Source organism: Pleurodeles waltl, chromosome 1_1 (assembly GCF_031143425.1).
Source record: "Pleurodeles waltl isolate 20211129_DDA chromosome 1_1, aPleWal1.hap1.20221129, whole genome shotgun sequence".
Taxonomy (NCBI): domain Eukaryota; kingdom Metazoa; phylum Chordata; class Amphibia; order Caudata; family Salamandridae; genus Pleurodeles; species Pleurodeles waltl.
The window spans coordinates 710869678-710890199 of record NC_090436.1 but is presented as its reverse complement, the minus strand read 5'-3'; the positions used below and the strand labels follow the sequence as shown (position 1 = coordinate 710890199).

At 41.7% G+C, this 20522-nt stretch overlaps 1 protein-coding gene across 1 annotated transcript in view; it reads right to left on the bottom strand.

Moving 5' to 3' along the window:
- SLC12A2 (solute carrier family 12 member 2) overlaps positions 1–20522 on the bottom strand; it is a 409553-nt gene that overhangs the window by 236607 nt on the left and 152424 nt on the right. Inside the window, exons 8-9 of the mRNA XM_069227287.1 lie at positions 5368–5495; positions 5194–5278 (exon numbers count right to left, since the gene is read on the bottom strand). Coding sequence (XP_069083388.1) covers positions 5194–5278; positions 5368–5495 — 213 coding nt within the window. The remainder of the gene's footprint in view (positions 1–5193; positions 5279–5367; positions 5496–20522) is intronic.

Sequence of the window (20522 nt, the reverse complement as noted above, 5' to 3'; positions counted from 1 at the left end):
CAATAATGCAGTTCTGCATTATAGCTAATTGAATGTATTAACAGTTATTTTGTTTAAATTTACTGTAACATGAACACAATGTATTAATAGTAGATTTATAATTCTGAATGTTATATGTGAACTAATTGATATAAATTAACGTGCCATTTTAATTCACTTTAGTTAAGCCTAAGCCAAGGCCCTATTTCATAAAACATGTAGAAAAATGTTTAGTCATTCTGGGTAAAGTCCTGTTTATTTCAGGTTCCGTTAACATGAAATGCTAGCTTGGAAATAGGTGTCCTATTGCTTTATGCATAGTTCGCCTGAAAAGGAAAATGCCTGTATGCATCTGTGAGTGGCATGTAGTGCTGTAGATTCAACAGCTGTGCATGACCCTGCCATCTAGTGTTGGGCTTGGAGTGTTGCAACTTGTTTTCTTCAAGACGTTTTCAAGTCACAGGATCAAGTGGCTCCTCCATCTCTCTGTGATACTGTGCATGGGCATCAACTCCTTTGTTAGACTGCTTTGCACAGGCAGGTAAGAGGTATAGTATGGAGAAGTATAGGAAGACTTATGTACATGCAAATATAAGTAACTATATACAAGTACAAAGCAACTGTAACGGCCACAGGTTCCTGTGGAGGAGGGAGGTCCCATGTGAATCTATAGCACTACATGCCATTAACAGATGTCTATGGGTAGCATTTTACGTTCGATGGCATGTATGACTGTAGATACACATGCTGTGCATAGACTGTAAAGCAGTACCTCCTTAAAAATGTGGTGGCTAACCTGGGGGAGTTGCAGTTGTTTGAAAAAGTGTTCTTAGGACACCTTGTCCTATACTGGCTTGTTGACGAGCCTGTACATATACACAGTAGTAGTTTGTAAATGTATGTGGTGTAGACCAGGTATCTGCTTTGCAAATGTCAGCTAAGGGAATATTTCCTACAAATACCATAGTGGCACTCTTTTTCCTTGTGGAGTGCGCTTTTAGGAGAAAGTAGTAATTGTCTTTTTGCTTTACCATAACTTATTTATATACATATTACAACCCATCTAGCAAGGTTGTTCTTTGTAACAGGATTTCCCTTATGTGGCAGTGAAAAAGCTACAAAAAGTTGCTTAGTTTTCCTGAAATCTTTTGTCCTGTTAATGCAATACATGAAAGCTTTTTGTAACATCAAATGTGTGTAGTGCTCTTTCTGCCACAGAGTTTGGTTTTGGGAAACAAATGATAAGTCAATAGCTTGATTAATGGGACATTGTGAGACAACTTTTGGTAGAAACATATAGTTTGTACAAAGAACTAGTTTGTCCTTATATATTTGAAAGGAAGGCTCTTCTAACGTTAAGGCTTGTAGCTCACTAACACGTCTCAATGATGTAATAGCTACTAAAAAAGCAACTTTGCAAAAAAGGAAATGTAACAGACATGAATGAAGGGGCTCAAAGGGAGGTCCTGTGAGCCTAGTGAGTACAATATTAAGATGCCAGGAAGGCACTGGGGTTAGACCCTTTTAAGAGCTTCCATGAAAGCTTTAATGATATTTTAAATAATGTAGTATATTGTCTAGTTTGTAAATTAGCTGCAATTGCAGCTAAGTGCAACCAAATTGATGTGTAAGCCAGATTAGCTTTTTGCAGGTGAAGCAAATAGCAAAGAATATCTTGCACTGATGGTGTTAGTGGATCAATGTGTATAGATTGAGAGTACCATACAAAACATTTCCATTTAGCCGCATAGCAGGCTCTAGTTGTTGATCTACGTGCCTGTCTTGGAAAGTCCATACACTCTGCAGGTAACTGAAGGTAACCTAATTATATGAGTTTAGGAGCCATATTGCAAGGTTGAGTGATTTGGGATGCCTTATCTGTTGTAAATTTTGTTTGAGAATATCCAGTCTGTTGGGGAGTCTCTTGTGAGGTACTATGGAGAGATCCATAAGAGTTGTAAATCAAGGCTGGCAAGCCCAAGTGGGTGCTACCATGATTAGTTTGAGAATAGTTTCAGTTTGCTCACTAGGAATGGAATGAGTGGGCGAGGTGGAAAAGTGTACACAAACATCCCTGACCAGTTGATCCATACGGCATTGCCATTAGACCGGGGTGTGGGTACCTGGATGCAAAGTTTTGGCATTTTGAGTTTCCTGCTGTGGCGATTATGTCTATGTGAGGTGTTCCCCCACTTTTGAAGGGCTACTGGGTGGAGTTCCCATTAGAGGACTGGTTGCTGTATCCTGTTTAGCAGGTCTGCAAAATTGTTGCCTATCCCTGGGAGATATTCTGCCAGTGGATGAATGTTGTGATAGTGAGCCCACCTCCAGATTGTTTGTGCTAACTGAGACAACATGTCTCACCCCCCCCCTTTTTTGGCAGATAATACATTGCAGTCAAGTTGTCTGTGCGAAACACAGATTTGTACATTAAGTGAGGTAGAAAAACTGTCAGGGCTAGAAAGACTGCTTGAAGTTCCAAAAACGATGTATAAGCTCTGGTGGCTGAAGTCCCATGATCCTTGCACTGTGAGGTTGAGATGAGCCCCACATCCTGTAAGGGAGGCATCTGGGGTTAAAACTAGTTGGAGAACAGGATCTTGTAAGCTGTGCGATCTTCCAACACTAGATCCTGAAAATGACCCTGAGCTTGCAACCACTGCTGAGAGACATTGTTGTAGGGGCTGCGTATGAAGTCTGGCATGAGGGACAATGGCAAAGCGGGATGCCATCATGCCAAGGCATCTCAGTGTTTTGACTGTGTACATTTAATTGACCTGTATTTGAGAAATTGTTTCTTGAAAATTGTGTACATGTGCTGGATTAGGGTAAGCATGCCAGAATTGTGTGTTGAGGATAGCCCTTAGATACGGTTGAATCTGAAGAGGCTGTACGTGTGATTTTAGGATGTTTATGGTGAACCCTAATTTGTGAAGATTTACTGTGAGTGTGCAACTGACAGACAAAGTGTTGGCTTTAATCAACCAATCGTCCAAATAAGGAAATACACGTGTTGCCTTTTGAGATGTGCTGCGACTACTACTGGACACATGGCGAATAACCTGGGAGCGATTGTAACTCCGAATGGTAGAACTTTGAACTGATAATGTTGTCCTGCATTACAAATCTTGGATAGTTGCAGTGTGCAGGATGGAATGGAATGTGAAAGTAGGCGTCCTTTAGATCTAGAGTAGTCATGAAGTCGCCTTTTAGTAGTATTGGAATTACATCTTAAAGGGTTACCATATGAAAATGTTCTGAGGGAAAATATTGATTTAGTGGTCTGAGATCCAAAATGGGCCTGAGAGTGTGGTCTTTTTTGGGAATGAGAAAGTAGAGACCGTTCACTCCTGTGCCTTGATATTGTATGGGAACAGTTTCCATTGCTTCTATTAACAGTAGAGATTGTACCATTTTTTTTTTTTTCTCTCCTCAAAACAGTGAGATGTTCTGTTGACATTTTGTGTCTGCGAGGTGGAATATTTGGGGATCAGAAGGAGTAGCTTCACATTTTTTATATACCTATGACGTAATTATACAGACATGAACAGGTTCTTTAGAAATATCTTGCACATGACGAAGCATTCCTGGTAACATAGGGAGGAAATGTATGCCTCTGTGTTGTGGTGCGGTTATCTTCTATTGGATCCTTGTTTAATTATTCTTTGTGGTAGGCAGCAGCCCTAGCTATTAATTATATCCAGTGGTGTCTTCTGGAGGCAGGATACAGATGTGGTTTTGCAGCCACACAGCAAATGTAAACTGAAAAACATTCACCAGTACCAAATGGTGGGTTTCACATGCATCTCAACGTCTGAAAGACCATCATACCTGAACAAATCAAGGTGCATGTAATAAGATGTAGAAAAAGATACTGGTCAAATGTGGAGACATTATGGCAAGCCACTAAACTCTATATCCAGTCAACAAAAAGGTGCCTGGAAACAAACGGAATGATGAACACTTCAATGACAGCTGATGAAAATTTAAAGAGATTTTATTCTACATTTCTGGTCAGCGACCTAAATAAACAACCGCTTGCCTTTTTGGCAATGACTTACTGGCTGGACTAGATGAGACAAAAAAGGAGAATCCTAAAGTTAAACCAGTGGAGATGAAGCTTTTCTCTCCTTCACAAAATTAAAAATGCATACTACTTTAAAAAAAAAAAAAAAAAAAAAAACACATGACTTGGAGGTCCCTTCTGTTCTAGCCCCTAGGTCAGATGCCTATTGTGACAAGCCAAGATAACCCTGTAAGATGAACATGTATCATTTGGAGATCTTTCACCTAGAAGCAATCTTGGATATTTGTTGTTTATAATTTTTCCACAATCAATTTAAAGACTCCAGACACAATAGCTTGTAACTAGGTAATGACCACTTGGAAATGGGTTACCAATAATTTGATAGTCTTTGAAATGAAATAAAGAGCTAAAATGATTTTAGGTAATTTGTCAAGGCATGATAACACGCCCAAACCATAATGGATAATAGTAATGAACTCTGAATTACAAAATCTAATTGAGTCAGAACTTATATTGTAGAGCATACTGCCTTTTGGTATTTATATTAAATCCATTGTCATTAGGGATAATTCAACTAAGTTCATAAGTGGAGACATTCTTTCGTTGCTCTGTATTTTTCCCTGTTACAATCTTACAAAGGTAAAACGTGCACTATTTTTTTCCTCTACTACAATAACCTTTGAAGGATTTCTAGTAAGCTGAAAAGAAGTCTTCAGTCGTTGATAATGCAGGTGTGCATGCATTTTTTTTATCATCTCTGCAACATTCTTGCAATATCTATGCTCCAGCCTATTTTCCTTTTACAGGTAATGGCTGTCAAAATATAACAAGGAAGACTTTTAAATCTTACACCCAACTCCATCCCACTTTAGAGTCATAGTATTAGGCTGCATTAGTAAAAGAGGGCATTTTCATCCCTGGTGATAACCATCCAAGACCACTCAAAAATATAGATGCAATCAAATCATTCATTATAGAAATTATATTGAGATAATGCAGTTTCAGTACTGAGTTAGATGTGCCTCAGGTTTATTTGTTGTGACCAAGCATTAACAGGAAGGCTGCAGCAAACAATGTAAACTGGGTCCTAAAACTGAAGTTTAGGGAAAGCAAACAGGCCAATGCCTTTTCCGCGGTTACCACTGATACATTGTACTTCTTGTAAAAGGTAAAATAAACCAATTTACCTACGGATACAGCAATACCCACGTAAACTATAGTGGTTATTAAAATGGCCAACATTGTTCCTTTTGGTATGGCTAATGCTGGATCCTGCAGAAGAAAAGAAAGGAAACACTTTTATATTTTCTATCAACTTTATTGAGCTGAGTAGATCACAAACAGCCTTAAATTGCACTCACCGCAAGATCACCTGAGATATTCGCTCCTGCTAAAATTCCTGTTGCAGCAGGGAAGAAAATAGCAAAGACAGTAAAGAACGTTTCGTCATCACGAAAATCTGGTCCAAAGTTTTCAGAAAATATTTCCGCTGTTGGGAAGATAAGAAAAAAAAGCTATTTTGATAACTGCATCAATAAAAAGTGTTACAAGTAAGAACAGCATAGAAGGCAAGGAACAACAAAAAAAGATGGGCATATAGAAGAATGGAAAAGGGTGAAATCATAGCAACAGTGTTCCTGAGTCCCAATGTATGTTTCATGCCAACAACACATTTAACCTCCAGCAAGAAAACATTCTAACACCATAGTCTAATGCAGACTATGAACATGGAAACCCATATTTAATTTGCAATAATTGAATAAACAATTAAAATCTTTATTTACACAATATATTACACTTCATAGAAAGTCTCCTACTGTCTTGCAGAAACACTTGTCTTGTGTTTCAAGTGTTTGGAGCCACGAAGCAACTCAGACCAGCCTCTTAATTCTCCCCTTCCATGCCACCCCATAGCTCCACAATGCCATTGCTAGCCATTAAGTATATTGGCCAAAATGAAATGGGATTGTAGGTTAGCCAGGATTTAAAGAAAGCAACTGGAATAGAAAGGGGAGATATTTAAATAACACTACTGGTAAAGGCAGCTATCTGTCCTCCTACGTACAGCTCCCTTTCATGGCAACCTGTGGAAAAAGGTTAATTCATACAAAAATATGAAGTGGTGACAATATGTTAAACCAGATGGACAAATCTAGGAAGTAGGAAATGTTACTTTACCAATATTCCTAGATCTCCTTCAGGGTAATGCCCACTAAATTCCTATATACCAGTGGCAGAAGCACCCTTTTGTTTTTACAGAGTGTAAGGAGTGTACCTGGTATGGGACGTGTCCATTTTTTCTACTAGGGAGGATTGCGTATAATTGTAATGAAGATTCTGCTGAATGAGGAAATCTTTCAATAGACGTAAGCCATGAACAGAGCAGCACACCCTTAAAAGAGCAGACAGACAATACCTAGAGGTTCCACAAAAAAAGAATCACCAACTTGGCTGTCTACTCTGGAGTAAGAGCCTCGCGAAAGTAGTAACAAACCTCCAGGCAACCGCTTTGCAAATTTGCTTAAGAATGAGCATTGCCTATGAGCAGAGACATAATTGCTTTTTTGTAACATGACATGAATAAAGACAGTATACAAATAGATTGTTCTAATGTCACAATAGCCAAAGGTGCCCACAGTTGTTAAAGGTGTACCTTTTTTAAGCTCTTTGATTTGAACTACAAAAAGAATCAACACTACCGCCTACTGTATGCAGTGTCCTTTCTGCTAGAAAGGAAAGGTTCTGAAGGCAATTGCCTTGTTATCACAGACGTCCAACACCATTCTGGCAACTAAGCCAGGACATGCCCATCTCATTCTTAAGAGTTAATGATAGCATACAGATTAAATCTCGTTATTAATCCCTCAGATGAGGTTATACTAAGGAAAGCAGGCGTGCCTCACAGATGTTGCAAAGAAGCCAAGCTGATCAGCTTAACCAAGAGCCAACAAGTTCAATGGAGGAGAGTCGTCCGACTGAGGAAAATACATTTAAAACCCTCAAGTTAGTCCTTAAAAGGTACTCACAAACAAGAGGTTTGAGAAGCATATTTTATTTGGGTGGACATGGCTGTGCAGTATGCCATAATGGAAAAGAACTGCATTCCTTGTCTAGCAGGCAGAGAAGACACTTATTCTTTACACTTGTTTTGTTTGTGGTCATTGTCTTAGATATGACACACATGCATAAACTTTCCCACATGAAGATGTAGGGTGACCTGGTGGATAGGAATTGCCTTACATGTCTGATCTGTACTCCCTTTAAATGTTAGGGTGTTTCTCTGGGACCAGAGTTAGGATAAATGCAGGCACACATCAGGGTGGTAATAGTTTTTTAGGGAGAGGCAGGCATCTAGGTAAAGGCCTCCATAATGCTCTACTCCTTTCAGGTAAGCCTTTCCCATATTCTTGCAAGTTTAGGAATGCAGAGTGAGTCAGAGAACACAACTGTATAGAAGACACGGCCATACCGGACGGCAGTGCTTGGTTTATTTGCTCGTCACCATGAGTGAGGAATCCTCATCTGTTTAGAACACCTCCTGAGGACGCTATTGTTTTTTATCCCCCTTTGAAGGAATCTCTGTGCATCTCTTTTTCGCAACAAAAGCTTCCAATATAGCTATTCATTACTTCTGTACTCATTTAACAAGTAACGTTTGCCTGACTGGTTACTTTGACCTGCAACTCCCTCTTGTATGTGGAAACAGGGTGGAATCATTCACAGCAAATGCAACCTTGGATTCCCGCCCTCTCCTGCGCTGGTTCTCCGTAAAGAGGATTCTTTAGATTCAGTGGCCGATACACTGTTACAAGCCTGCTTCTAGTTACACAACCGTCTTAGTCCCAACCTGGGCACATGCATTCTTTGGATGATCGGTAAGAAGTATTCCCATTTGTTGTGTTCAACATGCCAGACTTTGAGCGTTTCATGGAAATTATTGTTTAGAAACAATTGGAACTGGCTGGAGATTGTGTGGTGCTGCCATATACCCATATAAGTGCTAGCTAGAATTTTGTGATGCCATGATTACTTGTGGTGAAGAATGAAAAACGCATACTGACAGCTATAATTTGGTATTGTATAGTTGCTCCCCTTCTGTGGAGGTGCTTCCCCTGAATGGAATCTGTACAAGATATCCTCTGAGCTGCTATACTTGTATAATGGGGCTTATACATCTGGAAGTGAAGGTGGTGGGTAGGGATTATAGTTCATTATAAGAACACTTCAGAGTTAACACTCCTATCTTTATAACAAAGGCACCATTAGATGACCATTTCTCCCGACCTACCCAACAACCTTATTACAAAGTGGCTCCTTCATGAATCTATCTGAAGGTCAAATGTCAACTCCGTGAACTAGGGGGGGGGACAGCTTGATTTAGAGGTCTTCTATTGTTTGTTTTCCTCTATTGTAGTTTAGGGGAACTTCGAGACCTAAGCTCTACCAGATAGTGGGTCAGAAGTTATTTTCATTGAGCCAAGGGGGAGTTATCTGGGAAATAATCATCGCTCCCACAGAGTCTGGACTATTCAGATGAGTAATAGTGGTCTTGAGACTCGGGATTTGGATGGAAATACTGTATCAGTTCAGGAAGGAAACTAATAAATTCAATGAGGGAACGCTGGGTGCAAGGTCTGACCCTGGAACTTATATCAATCAAGTCTGCATTGAAACCTCCAGTGTAGTCATTCCAATGGGTTAAGGAGGCCAGTAAACACCAAGGTCATGACCACCAGGATGATCCTGGCCTTTGAGTACTTTAGTTTGATGATCAATGGAAACCGATGCATCGGTGAAAGTGTGCAGCAACATCCTTGACCAGTTGATTACAAAGGCATTTCCCTTCGATCCTGGTTAGTAACTTCTGGAGACCAAATCGGACTTTTTTGTTTTCTGCATTGTATGTTGAGAACGCACTTGTGGTACTCAAACTATTAAGAGAATTCACTTCTGCAAACTATTCTATGTTAACTGTGCAACCTGCAGAGTTCTGTCCGTGAGCTCGTCTGGGTTTACTTTACTGAGAAGCAACGGAGGATCTCATGCCTTTCAGCTGGTTTGATTATTACACTGAAAAAAAGCAGAGGATGTGCCCCTCTGGAAGGAATGAAGGACTTTGAGAGCAAAGTGAACAGCTCAGAATTCCAAAAGGTTGTAAGTTAAGACATGTCTGCTATCACATGCTTTACCTGTAAAAAGTTTTGCCCCCACCAGCACAGGAAGGATTGGTTCGAAGGAGCATAAACACATCTTCCCAAATGTCTCAAAGGTGGGACCCTTGGTCCTGTAGGCATTTATGGCAAGGTTTCATGTAGAGACAAGCATTTGGGACCGAAAAAGTGCAAGATGCCATGAAGCCTAGAAGTGATAGCCCATTCTGCTGTTTATACATACGAGGTGAACAAAAGAATCTTAGCAGAAAAATATTTTTTCCATTGTGACTGTCCATCATAGACCCAGATAATGAAGACTGGGTTAGAGCCAGGGTGCACTTAGCATGGTTAAAATGATGTTTTTAATGGTGAGGCATGTTGTGTTAACTGGCATCGTTGCACTGCATGCTGAGGACCCAAGGTATTGATCAGCTAATCTTTCAGGCAAGAATAGATAAATAGCTTTCTTCGATTCAAATGTGTGACACTGCCAATATGCATTTTGAGAATAACTGTGGAACTGATTGGAGCTTGAAGGTTCGAAGCTTGCTTTGTCAACCAGAAACTTCAGGACTGTCCTACGTTTCAGTGCAAAAGGAAGGAGTAAATATGTAGCTTGACAGTCTATGGCACACATTCAGGTGGTCATTTTTACTTAAGCAGTTTTTACAGAATACTGCCAAAGCCACGGGCGCTGAAAGACCGCCATTGCTGGCGGTCTTCTGACTGCCATATTACAAGTATTGAGAGATTTCTGCCACAATTCAGGCAGAAATCCGTCAGCAGTCGTGCTGGCGGTGCAGAGGCAGTTCCAGATCCGTCACACCAAAAGGACTCTGCCTGCCGTATTACGACCAGTAATATGGCATGGTGGTGTCCTGATGGTGGGGGCGCTACTGGTGGCGGATCCCGTTCCCTGGCAGATAACCTCCTCGCCAGACAAGGTAAGTAAATCGTCCGACAAAAGGGGGGTGAGAGGGTGTATGCCTGCGCACGTAAGTGTGTATGCGTGTGTGATTGTTGAAGTGAGTGCGTGTTGGGGCGAGTGAATGAATGTATGCATGGTGGTAAATGTGTGTATGTATGCATGCTGGTAAATGCGTGTGTGTATGCCAGTTAGTAAATGCATGTGTGTATGCGTGTTGGTGAATGTGTGTATGCCGGGTGAGTGTGTGCGCGTGTATGCAGGGAGGGTCAATGAATCGAGGGGAGGGTTCGGGTGAGTCGCCGGCAACCTTTCCATCAAGGTTTTCGTGGAGGTGCTACCGCCACGGAAACCCTGGCGGAAAGGCGACATAATACCGCTGGTGGTCTTCAGTGGACATCTGGCTCAGAGGTGCGGTTCTCTGGCCCGACTGTCCTACCGCCCTGGTGGTACCAGCGGAGATGTGGCGGTCTTTGCTGCCTGGCCGGTCTGCGGTAAGACTCCCACCGCGGCCTTCGGACCTTCAGGGCCATAATGAGGGCCTCGGTCTCTTGATAGGCGGTGAGGATATATTTTGTTGAACACCAACATTCTAAAGATTTTTCATGATCCATTTATTCACTTTGAGATAGAGAATAAGCCTAAATTCATGCTGGTATCCCCTTTCTTTTTATAAAGTCACCAGGAATAAATACCCTTTTGTTTTTTTGGTAGCGAGAACTCATGGCTCTCTTTTGTAGCAAGATGTGTGCCTCCTTTTAAAGTATATCCCAATGGTACTAGGCTGGATTAGTTCACTTTTTGTGATCAACTTCCACTTTCCTAGACATTTGGTGACACTCCGCTCTAACTGCAATAGAATATGGAGGAGGAAGGAAATGTTTTCTGCATTTCAGCAAGTGGTGTTTCCTAGAGCCGCAGAGCTCTGGTAGACTCTTTTTGCTCTTGCTGGTCTGCACTTTTTGTACTTCAGTATGTGCTAACTTTGTTACTGAGGCAAATGAGGGCTCAGAACTCTAGTCTGGTAAGACTTGCCAATATGTGTTCTGTGCTCTCTTCTTCACACCCAAAGGTTTTGGAAGTCTCCTTCTCAGATTTTCTCTGAATCTTTGTCCTTATGAGGTCCAAAGTGTGTTGCCTGAAATGGGAAGGGTGAGGATTCTGTTAAGCTTCCGGTTTCAACCTAGTGAGATTAAGCCAGGAAGAATGCCTCATAGCTGATTCCTTCATCTGGTCATCAAAGTTGTTGCCATTCCCTAGCTACCATCATTCCATTCTTTTAGGGAAGATTTTCTTGAAGTCCTCCCAGTTAGTGTGACAGAGATCATCTGTGAATACCAGAGACACCTTTTCTACTTTAAGGTTGTGGCACTGGTGGTTTTCATGAAACTGCACATGATCCACAAACTTTCCTTCCTAGAGAGTTCAACTGCTTACTCACCTTGTCTAGAAGGTACATAGCTAATAGTGCAGAAGGCTGCACTTCCTTACTGACAAAGAGGACAGTCAGGTGGAAGATTTGACTTGAAAAAAGAGAGCTACAGGGGATCTGTATTTTCTAGGAATTGCACTGGAACCACTTTCATAGGCAGAGGAGAGAAAAATCTCCCCGTGGAGGGTTCAAGCAAACCTGGGACCTACCACATGGGAAATGGGGAACTCTGATAAAAGGTTTGACACCCCTCTGACCAAAATCTTTGAAGTATTAGTTGTCCATAAGATACCTCTTTGCAGGTGGCGATTCATCAAGAACCAGAAAATACCTTCAGACATGAACTGAAGAAATCAAAGATTTCTTTGCTTGCCCATAAATAAGTATGCATGACCAAGCCCTCCGAGGAGTGCAGTCTCAACAAGGAGTGTGTTCTTAATAAGTGTGGGATCTCTATGAACGTGGTGATTCCCTGTCTGAATGCTTTGACCTATGCTGACAGGCTAACCAATAAGAAAAGTAACTGGAAGTAGTGGGAAATGTATTGGGAGTGGAGACAGCTCTTCTGGAAGGAAGAGATGTTAGAGGGAGGAGCAAGAACGACTGGACTACAGACTAGAGGAGAAATTGAGGTGGAGGAGAAACTAAGATCACCACCACTGAGGTGACCTCCCTGAACAAGGTTAATGTGAGATGAGTCACCTAATCAAATAGGGAATGCAGAACAAACTTGTAGCTGAGCCCTCTCTCCTTTAACTTCTACAAGAGCACATGTTCATCAGCTCGTAATATTTAGTTATCAACAATGCAACCCCCCTTGCTTTGGAGAGTAAAAGATAGTTTCAGTACTGTCCTTGCAGCCCAACAGTTAAGTCTGAGAAGAAGAGTGAGTGCAAGTGTGTATAAGTGTGTTAAAAATGTTTTTTAGAGTCAACATCCTCTGATTGAAAGAAACATCCTTTACATGAAACCCCAACCAATGAGGAATGCATTAGTTAGGACCATATGCTGCAGAACATTTTGGTATGGAAGATCCTTGGTTTCCCATTGAAGGTATCTGGGGCAAACTTAATCGCACTCCTGTCCTTTAAATCTTCTGGGCTCAGTTTCTTCAGACCAACAGTAAAAGAGGACTTGAAAGTTCCTTCATTGGTGCAGCACTAGAATTCTTTCAAGAGAAAAGTCAATAAGCACTGCCTATAAAATGAATACAAATCTGTTTCTAGGCAGTGTATTTCAGAAGCTCATGAATGTAGATCTTTGGTACTGTCCTCATCGGACACAGCTGGAAGAGCCAATTATTTCATTATTTAATGGTTCTTTACAGCCCTTGTGCCCTATTCAGTACAGGGAGTGCAGAATTATTAGGCAAATGAGTATTTTGACCACATCATCCTCTTTATGCATGTTGTCTTACTCCAAGCTGTATAGGCTCGAAAGCCTACTGCCAATTAAGCATATTAGGTGATGTGCATCTCTAATGAGAAGGGGTGTGGTCTAATGACATCAACACCCTATATCAGGTGTGCATAATTATTAGGCAACTTCCTTTCCTTTGGCAAAATGGGTCAAAAGAAGGACTTGACAGGCTCAGAAAAGTCAAAAATAGTGAGATATCTTGCAGAGGGATGCAGCACTCTTAAAATTGCAAAGCTTCTGAAGCGTGATCATCGAACAATCAAGCGTTTCATTCAAAATAGTCAACAGGGTCGCAAGAAGCGTGTGGAAAAACCAAGGCGCAAAATAACTGCCCATGAACTGAGAAAAGTCAAGCGTGCAGCTGCCACGATGCCACTTGCCACCAGTTTGGCCATATTTCAGAGCTGCAACATCACTGGAGTGCCCAAAAGCACAAGGTGTGCAATACTCAGAGACATGGCCAAGGTAAGAAAGGCTGAAAGACGACCACCACTGAACAAGACACACAAGCTGAAACGTCAAGACTGGGCCAAGAAATATCTCAAGACTGATTTTTCTAAGGTTTTATGGACTGATGAAATGAGAGTGAGTCTTGATGGGCCAGATGGATGGGCCCGTGGCTGGATTGGTAAAGGGCAGAGAGCTCCAGTCCGACTCAGACGCCAGCAAGGTGGAGGTGGAGTACTGGTTTGGGCTGGTATCATCAAAGATGAGCTTGTGGGGCCTTTTCGGGTTGAGGATGGAGTCAAGCTCAACTCCCAGTCCTACTGCCAGTTCCTGGAAGACACCTTCTTCAAGCAGTGGTACAGGAAGAAGTCTGCATCCTTCAAGAAAAACATGATTTTCATGCAGGACAATGCTCCATCACACGCGTCCAAGTACTCCACAGCGTGGCTGGCAAGAAAGGGTATAAAAGAAGGAAATCTAATGACATGGCCTCCTTGTTCACCTGATCTGAACCCCATTGAGAATCTGTGGTCCATCATCAAATGTGAGATTTACAAGGAGGGAAAACAGTACACCTCTCTGAACAGTGTCTGGGAGGCTGTGGTTGCTGCTGCACGCAATGTTGATGGTGAACAGATCAAAACACTGACAGAATCCATGGATGGCAGGCTTTTGAGTGTCCTTGCAAAGAAAGGTGGCTATATTGGTCACTGATTTGTTTTTGTTTTGTTTTTGAATGTCAGAAATGTATATTTGTGAATGTTGAGATGTTATATTGGTTTCACTGGTAATAATTAATAATTGAAATGGGTATATATTTTTTTTTGTTAAGTTGCCTAATAATTATGCACAGTAATAGTCACCTGCACACACAGATATCCCCCTAACATAGCTAAAACTAAAAACAAACTAAAAACTACTTTCAAAAATATTCAGCTTTGATATTAATGAGTTTTTTGGGTTCATTGAGAACATGGTTGTTGTTCAATAATAAAATTAATCCTCAAAAATACAACTTGCCTAATAATTCTGCACTCCCTGTATATTGTACAGCCTAACGAACTATCAATATTTTGACTCAAATCATGCACACAACAATTCTAAACAAAGAAAAGTGACATTATACAATGAAAATAACTGTGGTGAAGATGAAGGAACATGGGTAGAGACATGTAGCTAAAATTAGCTGACAACAATCAACAAGTGAACGCGCTGCATTGAACTGGACGAGTGAGTGAGGGAAAGAATGAAGGAGAGATCAGGCCAAAGAGTTGACAACAAGTGGGGGCCGTGGAAGTGTTTAAATCTATTTGATCATAAAAAAGGAGGTGGATGTTATGAAGAGAGGGAGAGCAGTCAAGACCGGAGTGAGTGGGTGTAAGGCTCTGGTGGATGGGAAAGAGGGGAAGTACAAGTTTAGATGGTAGGAGTAGGTGAGGAGCAGGCTTGGGGAAGAAAAGAAAAAGCAACAGTTGGGCTAGGAAAGGCACAGTATAAGATGATGAATGGACACGGCAGATACAAAGGTAAAAAGAGGTTGGGGGAGGAATAAAAGAGGGGTACCGATACAAAGTCCACAATGAAGAGAAGGAAGAACTACATAGTTAGGAGAAGATAGGGTGAGGAGAGTAGACTAAGGAACCAGGAAGGGAGACTGCAAGGAGTGCAGAGGATCTACACTTTCTAATAGATATTTAAGGCTTTTGGGTTAAAAGCAGAAGGAAGAGGTGAGTCTTCAGATGTTGGCAGGATTATAGGAGGGTGGATTTAGTCCTGAGATTTGCAGATGGTGAGGTTTATAGCAGATTAACAGCTCCTGAGAAGGGTAGATCCTGTGCGTGAATGGTTTTGAACAAGTGGGATTTTCAGAAGAATGTAATCTTTGCTTCTGAGACTTGAGAGAAAGGTAAGCTGGGGGAGATGGAATGGATTGCTGCCTCCAATTTGAAATTTATTCCAACCTCAGTACAAGGCCAGTACAGGTTGATGAGAAACTATGTGTTGCAGTCAATCTTCATAGATAAGTCTGGCTGTGGTGTACTGAACAGTTTTGCGAATAAAGAGAACCTTCTGGTAGGCCATCATTATAAAAGTTTAGCTGTGCAGGGATCAAGGCTTTCGCTGCTCTTTTCAAAAGAGTAGCAGAAAGAAACAAATTGCTTTTTTTCCCAAGGATCATTGGTCAGACTTTGTAGTTTGTGATTTGGTGGGACAGATAGGGAGGGATCTAGCATGAAACACTGCAAAGCTACAGTAGGTGAAAGATGGTGAGAAATCTACATTATAGTCTTAGCAGAACAAAGACTTACTTTTTTGTGCTTTGGGGAAAGCAGAATTAATTTTTAAAAAATTGTGATAGAGCGAAGAAGTTCTCAGACATGCAGGTTTGGATATTTACAACTACAGATTGGAAGTTGAAGAGTGCTGCTTCCCTTGTGGAGGTGTCAAATCAAGAGGGGGAAAAGGAGTGCCTCAGATAAAGGTCGGACCAGCCTCTGAAAGAACCAAAATTGGGACAACATTCTTCTGTGCCCATGGATTCTGTAACTGCGAGCCCAGAGATGGTGAGTGTTGTGGTGCTGGGTTGGACGATGAGCCAGAGGCAAAATGGGCAAAGAGGGTTGGCTGAGGGAGAAACCACCAGCGGTAATCCAGAAGAAAGGCATTCTGCCTCCTTAGGGCCTAAAGGAATGCCATAGGGGTCAGTAAAGATCTTAAGAACTGGAGCATGGCTACATGGAACTCGGTCTGTTATGGTATATCTGATGGGCCCTGAAAACTCGGGATGTGCCAGAACCAACTGTGGGTTTGGCTCTGAAGTCAGCTGAGTGAGGAATGAGACTAAGAGGTGTGGCTCCACCCTGGCTTCTGCAGAGGTGAATGCGCGTCCCGCAAGGGAGCGGAATCCCACTTCAATTTCTTGTGCTTCTTCTTTCACTTGCCAGATTTTCACAATGACGAAGGACAGCCTCTTACGGCTTTAATGGCACCAGAAACTAGAACGAGACCAGACTCTGGACACAGACGGTGCCTTGAAGTGGGTTTGCCAATGTGATTTTTTGTTTGGCTACATAGAACTTTACCTTGGAGACCTTGACGGTCTTTGGGTTCACAGACATGTAGTCGCTTGCAGGGCTTAAAGTTATAGCTCAGCTCCAGGCACCACGTGGATATCTGATGCCAATCAATCACAGACATTTGTTTGTGACAGTCCCAACAGGGCTTGAGAGCGGTCGTTTTTGAAAGTGGCACACCTGCACACTCAAGCGTTTTAGAAATAAATATCTCAGACACAATAGGAGCGTACACCAGCACACATGGGCGGGCACCTATATAGGCCCCGCATGCCCTTTACAGAGCAGAATGGTGTCAGTGCCAACCCCACACAGCACCACCTACCATCGCGCATGTGTACTGTTGAAGTTTTTGGATCCAGTCTGGCCCCTGGGGATGGAAGGAGAGGAATTTGCAGCTAGAAGTCTCTCATAAAGGTCATTCAATCTCTCTCCATCAACACAGCGGTATGACGCATTGCAATCATATTTAATTTTTCCTCAAGTATCCGAGTTTTAAAATGAGTGCTGCTTTTCACAACATTTTTTACTTAACTCCTCACACGGAGGTGACAGGAATACATTTGTTGATGTCTGTTTTAATAAATGGAGCTATAAAAGATTCTGCATGCTCAATCTATACATCAGGATATTAAAAACTGCTGGTCATGACTACAACTAACAATTTTGATCGGACAAGTGTCCTCAACCACACTTTTTGTCTAGGATCTACATGCCTGAGGTTAAAGTGTCCTAAACACCAAAAACGTTTAAGCTCACTATTAGGGTGAATGCTGAACATGTCATTGTTTTGGCACAGTAGAGCTGCTTCATAACAGCAACCTAAAGGGATGCAATTCTTAAGTGTCCTAAAATGTTCCCTAATTAGATTGTCACTGTATGGTACAGCCACTGTTTAATTGGTCTCAATATTTTTTTGTCAATATGGGCACCTAAGAATCTATTCAAGAGAAAGGCAAATCTACAATTTTATGTTTAATCTGCAAGACTAAGCCTAGCAAACTCAGCATGAGCATTTTCCCCACTCTCTAAGTCCCCCAATCCCCACAGTAACAATGTCAGCAATAAGAGGACTAGAAACCTAACCTTTCAAATAAAGGGATCCTTTTCTATACATTAGTCAGACAAAAACTGAATTGGCCAGATACCCTGTCCAATAGAAGTTGGCGTTTGATTAAAAGGAAAAAGGTTACTTACCTGGAGCCTTCACTGTCAATGGCCCCTCTGCCCAGCACCATCTAAATGTGCACTGTCTGCTTTACCTTTCCGAGGGTGCTGGTCTGTGCTACGAGATGGCACTCGGCTTTAAGGGAGTTCACGCTGGTCTGACTGTCAAGGTTTCCGCTGGTCAGCCAGATCAGCGGAAACCTTGTAATAGGGTGGAGGGGAAGCCACCACCATGTCTGTGGCACCCTCTGAGAGTCTGGCAGTCCCGCGTTGGGACCACCAAACTCGTAATGAGACCCTAAGAATTCCTTTCCTACAATCTTTAGATTCTTCGAGGTAATACACTACTGCTCTAACATCTGTCTGTTTGTTGTAAAAAGGTAGGTAGTTGAGTGACTTTTTTTTTTTTAAAGAAGTTTTTTTTCATTTCATTAGAGTTAAACTCACAGTACTTCCACAACATTGTACGATAAACAACCTTGCACATATAGGCCAGTCCCATCACCCCCCTCCCCCCCCCCCCCCAATCATCCCAGAGCGGTTCCACACACAAATCTCCACATTACAGAATATTTGGGTCAGACGATAAGACACTTTATCCCCCTTAGTACTAGAACTGTTTTCCCCTATAACATGATGTGTACTATGATTCACTCCGAGCCCCCCCCAGATGCGTCCTGGCCAGGTTCTTCCACTAGTTGTATTGACTGGTTAACATAGAAATGAGATCCCAATTTTGGAAAACACTGTGGGTTTGTTCTTATGACTACCATACACTTGTGTATGCTTTTTGTACCAGGAGTGGTTGCAATTCACTTGTATGTAGAGAACTGATGACAGTAAGGAATGCCATCTTTATTGCTGAAAATGCAAGTCCTTGTCTTGTGGTAAAATGAGGCCTTCATTCCCTGTTTTAGAGTCAGCTTAAGGTTTCACATAGTTGTGGATGCCGACCTTGGAAGTGGAATTCTATTCACCCCTTCTAAAAATCTTTTGATCACATGTGGGGTAAATGAATAGTCCAATGAAGTGTCCCTGGCATATACTGCTACTGCTGATAGGTATACCTTAAGGTGGCATAGGTCAGTTTTTCATCAAGTAGGTGCATAGGATGACATGGGACAATATCATAATTAAGAATGTCAGGCGAGTCTATTTGGCCACAAACCATCGGGCAGCCCAGCTTCCCTCAATACTTCCAATGTATCTGAATGGAAGGTCTCAGTGTCTAAATTCCAAGTCCTCAAGAGTTAACAGGTTCTGAGAGACTTGTATTTTCATCATGCTGCCTTATGACTTCCACAAGTTTGGAGATTCACATTTTCCTGGCCCACAGTGGAGCTACTAGTGTTGCCCTTGTAGCTGCCTGTTTGCATTTACTTATTAGCAAAGACATTACTAGTATCAGAGGAAAAAAGGTTAGGTAAATTTACCCAAACAATCTATCTACCAGGGCATTCTCTCAAGATCGATGTTGTGGATACCTCAAGTACAAGCTTTCGCATTTTGAGTTTGTGTGGGTTGCAAACAAGCCTATATGTGGTGCTTCCTATTGGAATATTTTTCATAACACTTCCTAACCTAGTTCCCATTTGCGCATGCTGTCACCTTACCTGGTTAATTTAGCTGCTTTTTTTTGTAGGCCTGCAGAAGTATAACTGTCAGATATCCTCTTGTACTCCCCATGTCCAGATGTCCTGTGCTAGCAAAATGCTCCAGCATGCTTAGGTGAAATGTTGTGTCATGTGCTTGGATTTCAGTTACTCTTCCAGTGATACATTTGTGAAATGCCTTCGATGTCAGGTAGAATATCTTTAGTTCAAACATTTCTTGTGGGTCCCACTATCACTGGATTTCAGGCTCCCTGTGCGCACCCCACCATAAGTGAAATGCAACTTCGTAATTTCAGTAAGGGGAAGGTTGTCCGAATGGCCTGCCTAAAGAGATGCTTTGTAACTTGACCACTGCATCACCTTCTGTACCTTTCTTGTAATACCCTATATATCCTTCCAATCCCCCATCAACTATGACCATTGACTCCAAAGCCATCTATGGATTGATCTTATTTGACATCTGGCAAAAGTGATTGGTGGAATGTATGAGTCACAATACCCAATTCCATCACTGTTCTAACTTTTACAGACCATCCTTTCTCTTACAGACAAACAAACTCTGTCAAAGTTAAGACCCTGTTTTATATTGGGAATAGTTTCACCCTCGCCAAGATGAGTGTCACCAACAAAAATAAACATTTCCTTCATGGGAAAAGGGATACTTTCTCCATGGTCAGAAAGAAATTCAGTTTGTGCAAAGTCTCTATTAATATCTGTATACTGTTTTGGCAATGACTTAGGGAGCTCTTCTGTACTAGTCAATTATAAAGGTGGGAATATACAGGTATCCTGCGCTTTATCAAGTGAGCTGCCACCACTGCAAGACATTTTGTAAACTCCTTTGATGCGGACTTGCCACTAAATGGAAACCTTTTGAATATCAGGATAAAAAAGTGATCATCATTCATGAGGTCCATGTTCACCATTCAGTCTCTTTCCTTTGACAGTGTGGTTATCTTGAACATGTGTCTTTATGAAACTGAGGTCCATGATGGGACTATGTGTCAAGCCCTTTTTGGAATGAGGGATTTACAGAGTCCACTCCTTGTTTCTTTTGTACCTCATCTATTCCTTTTTAGAGAGGTTATTGAACCTCTTGCTCTAGGAGTATTGCTTCTTTGCTAGCCCTCTTCTTTGGCTGGACATTTGGTGGTATGACTTCTAGTTCTATACAGTATCAGTGTTCTATGATATTGAGTATCAGTATGCCAGAGTTGGTTTGGCCCCATTAGCAGAGAATCTCCCAGATTGCCCCTACTGCTATTTGGTGTTGAAGTTGTATTTCT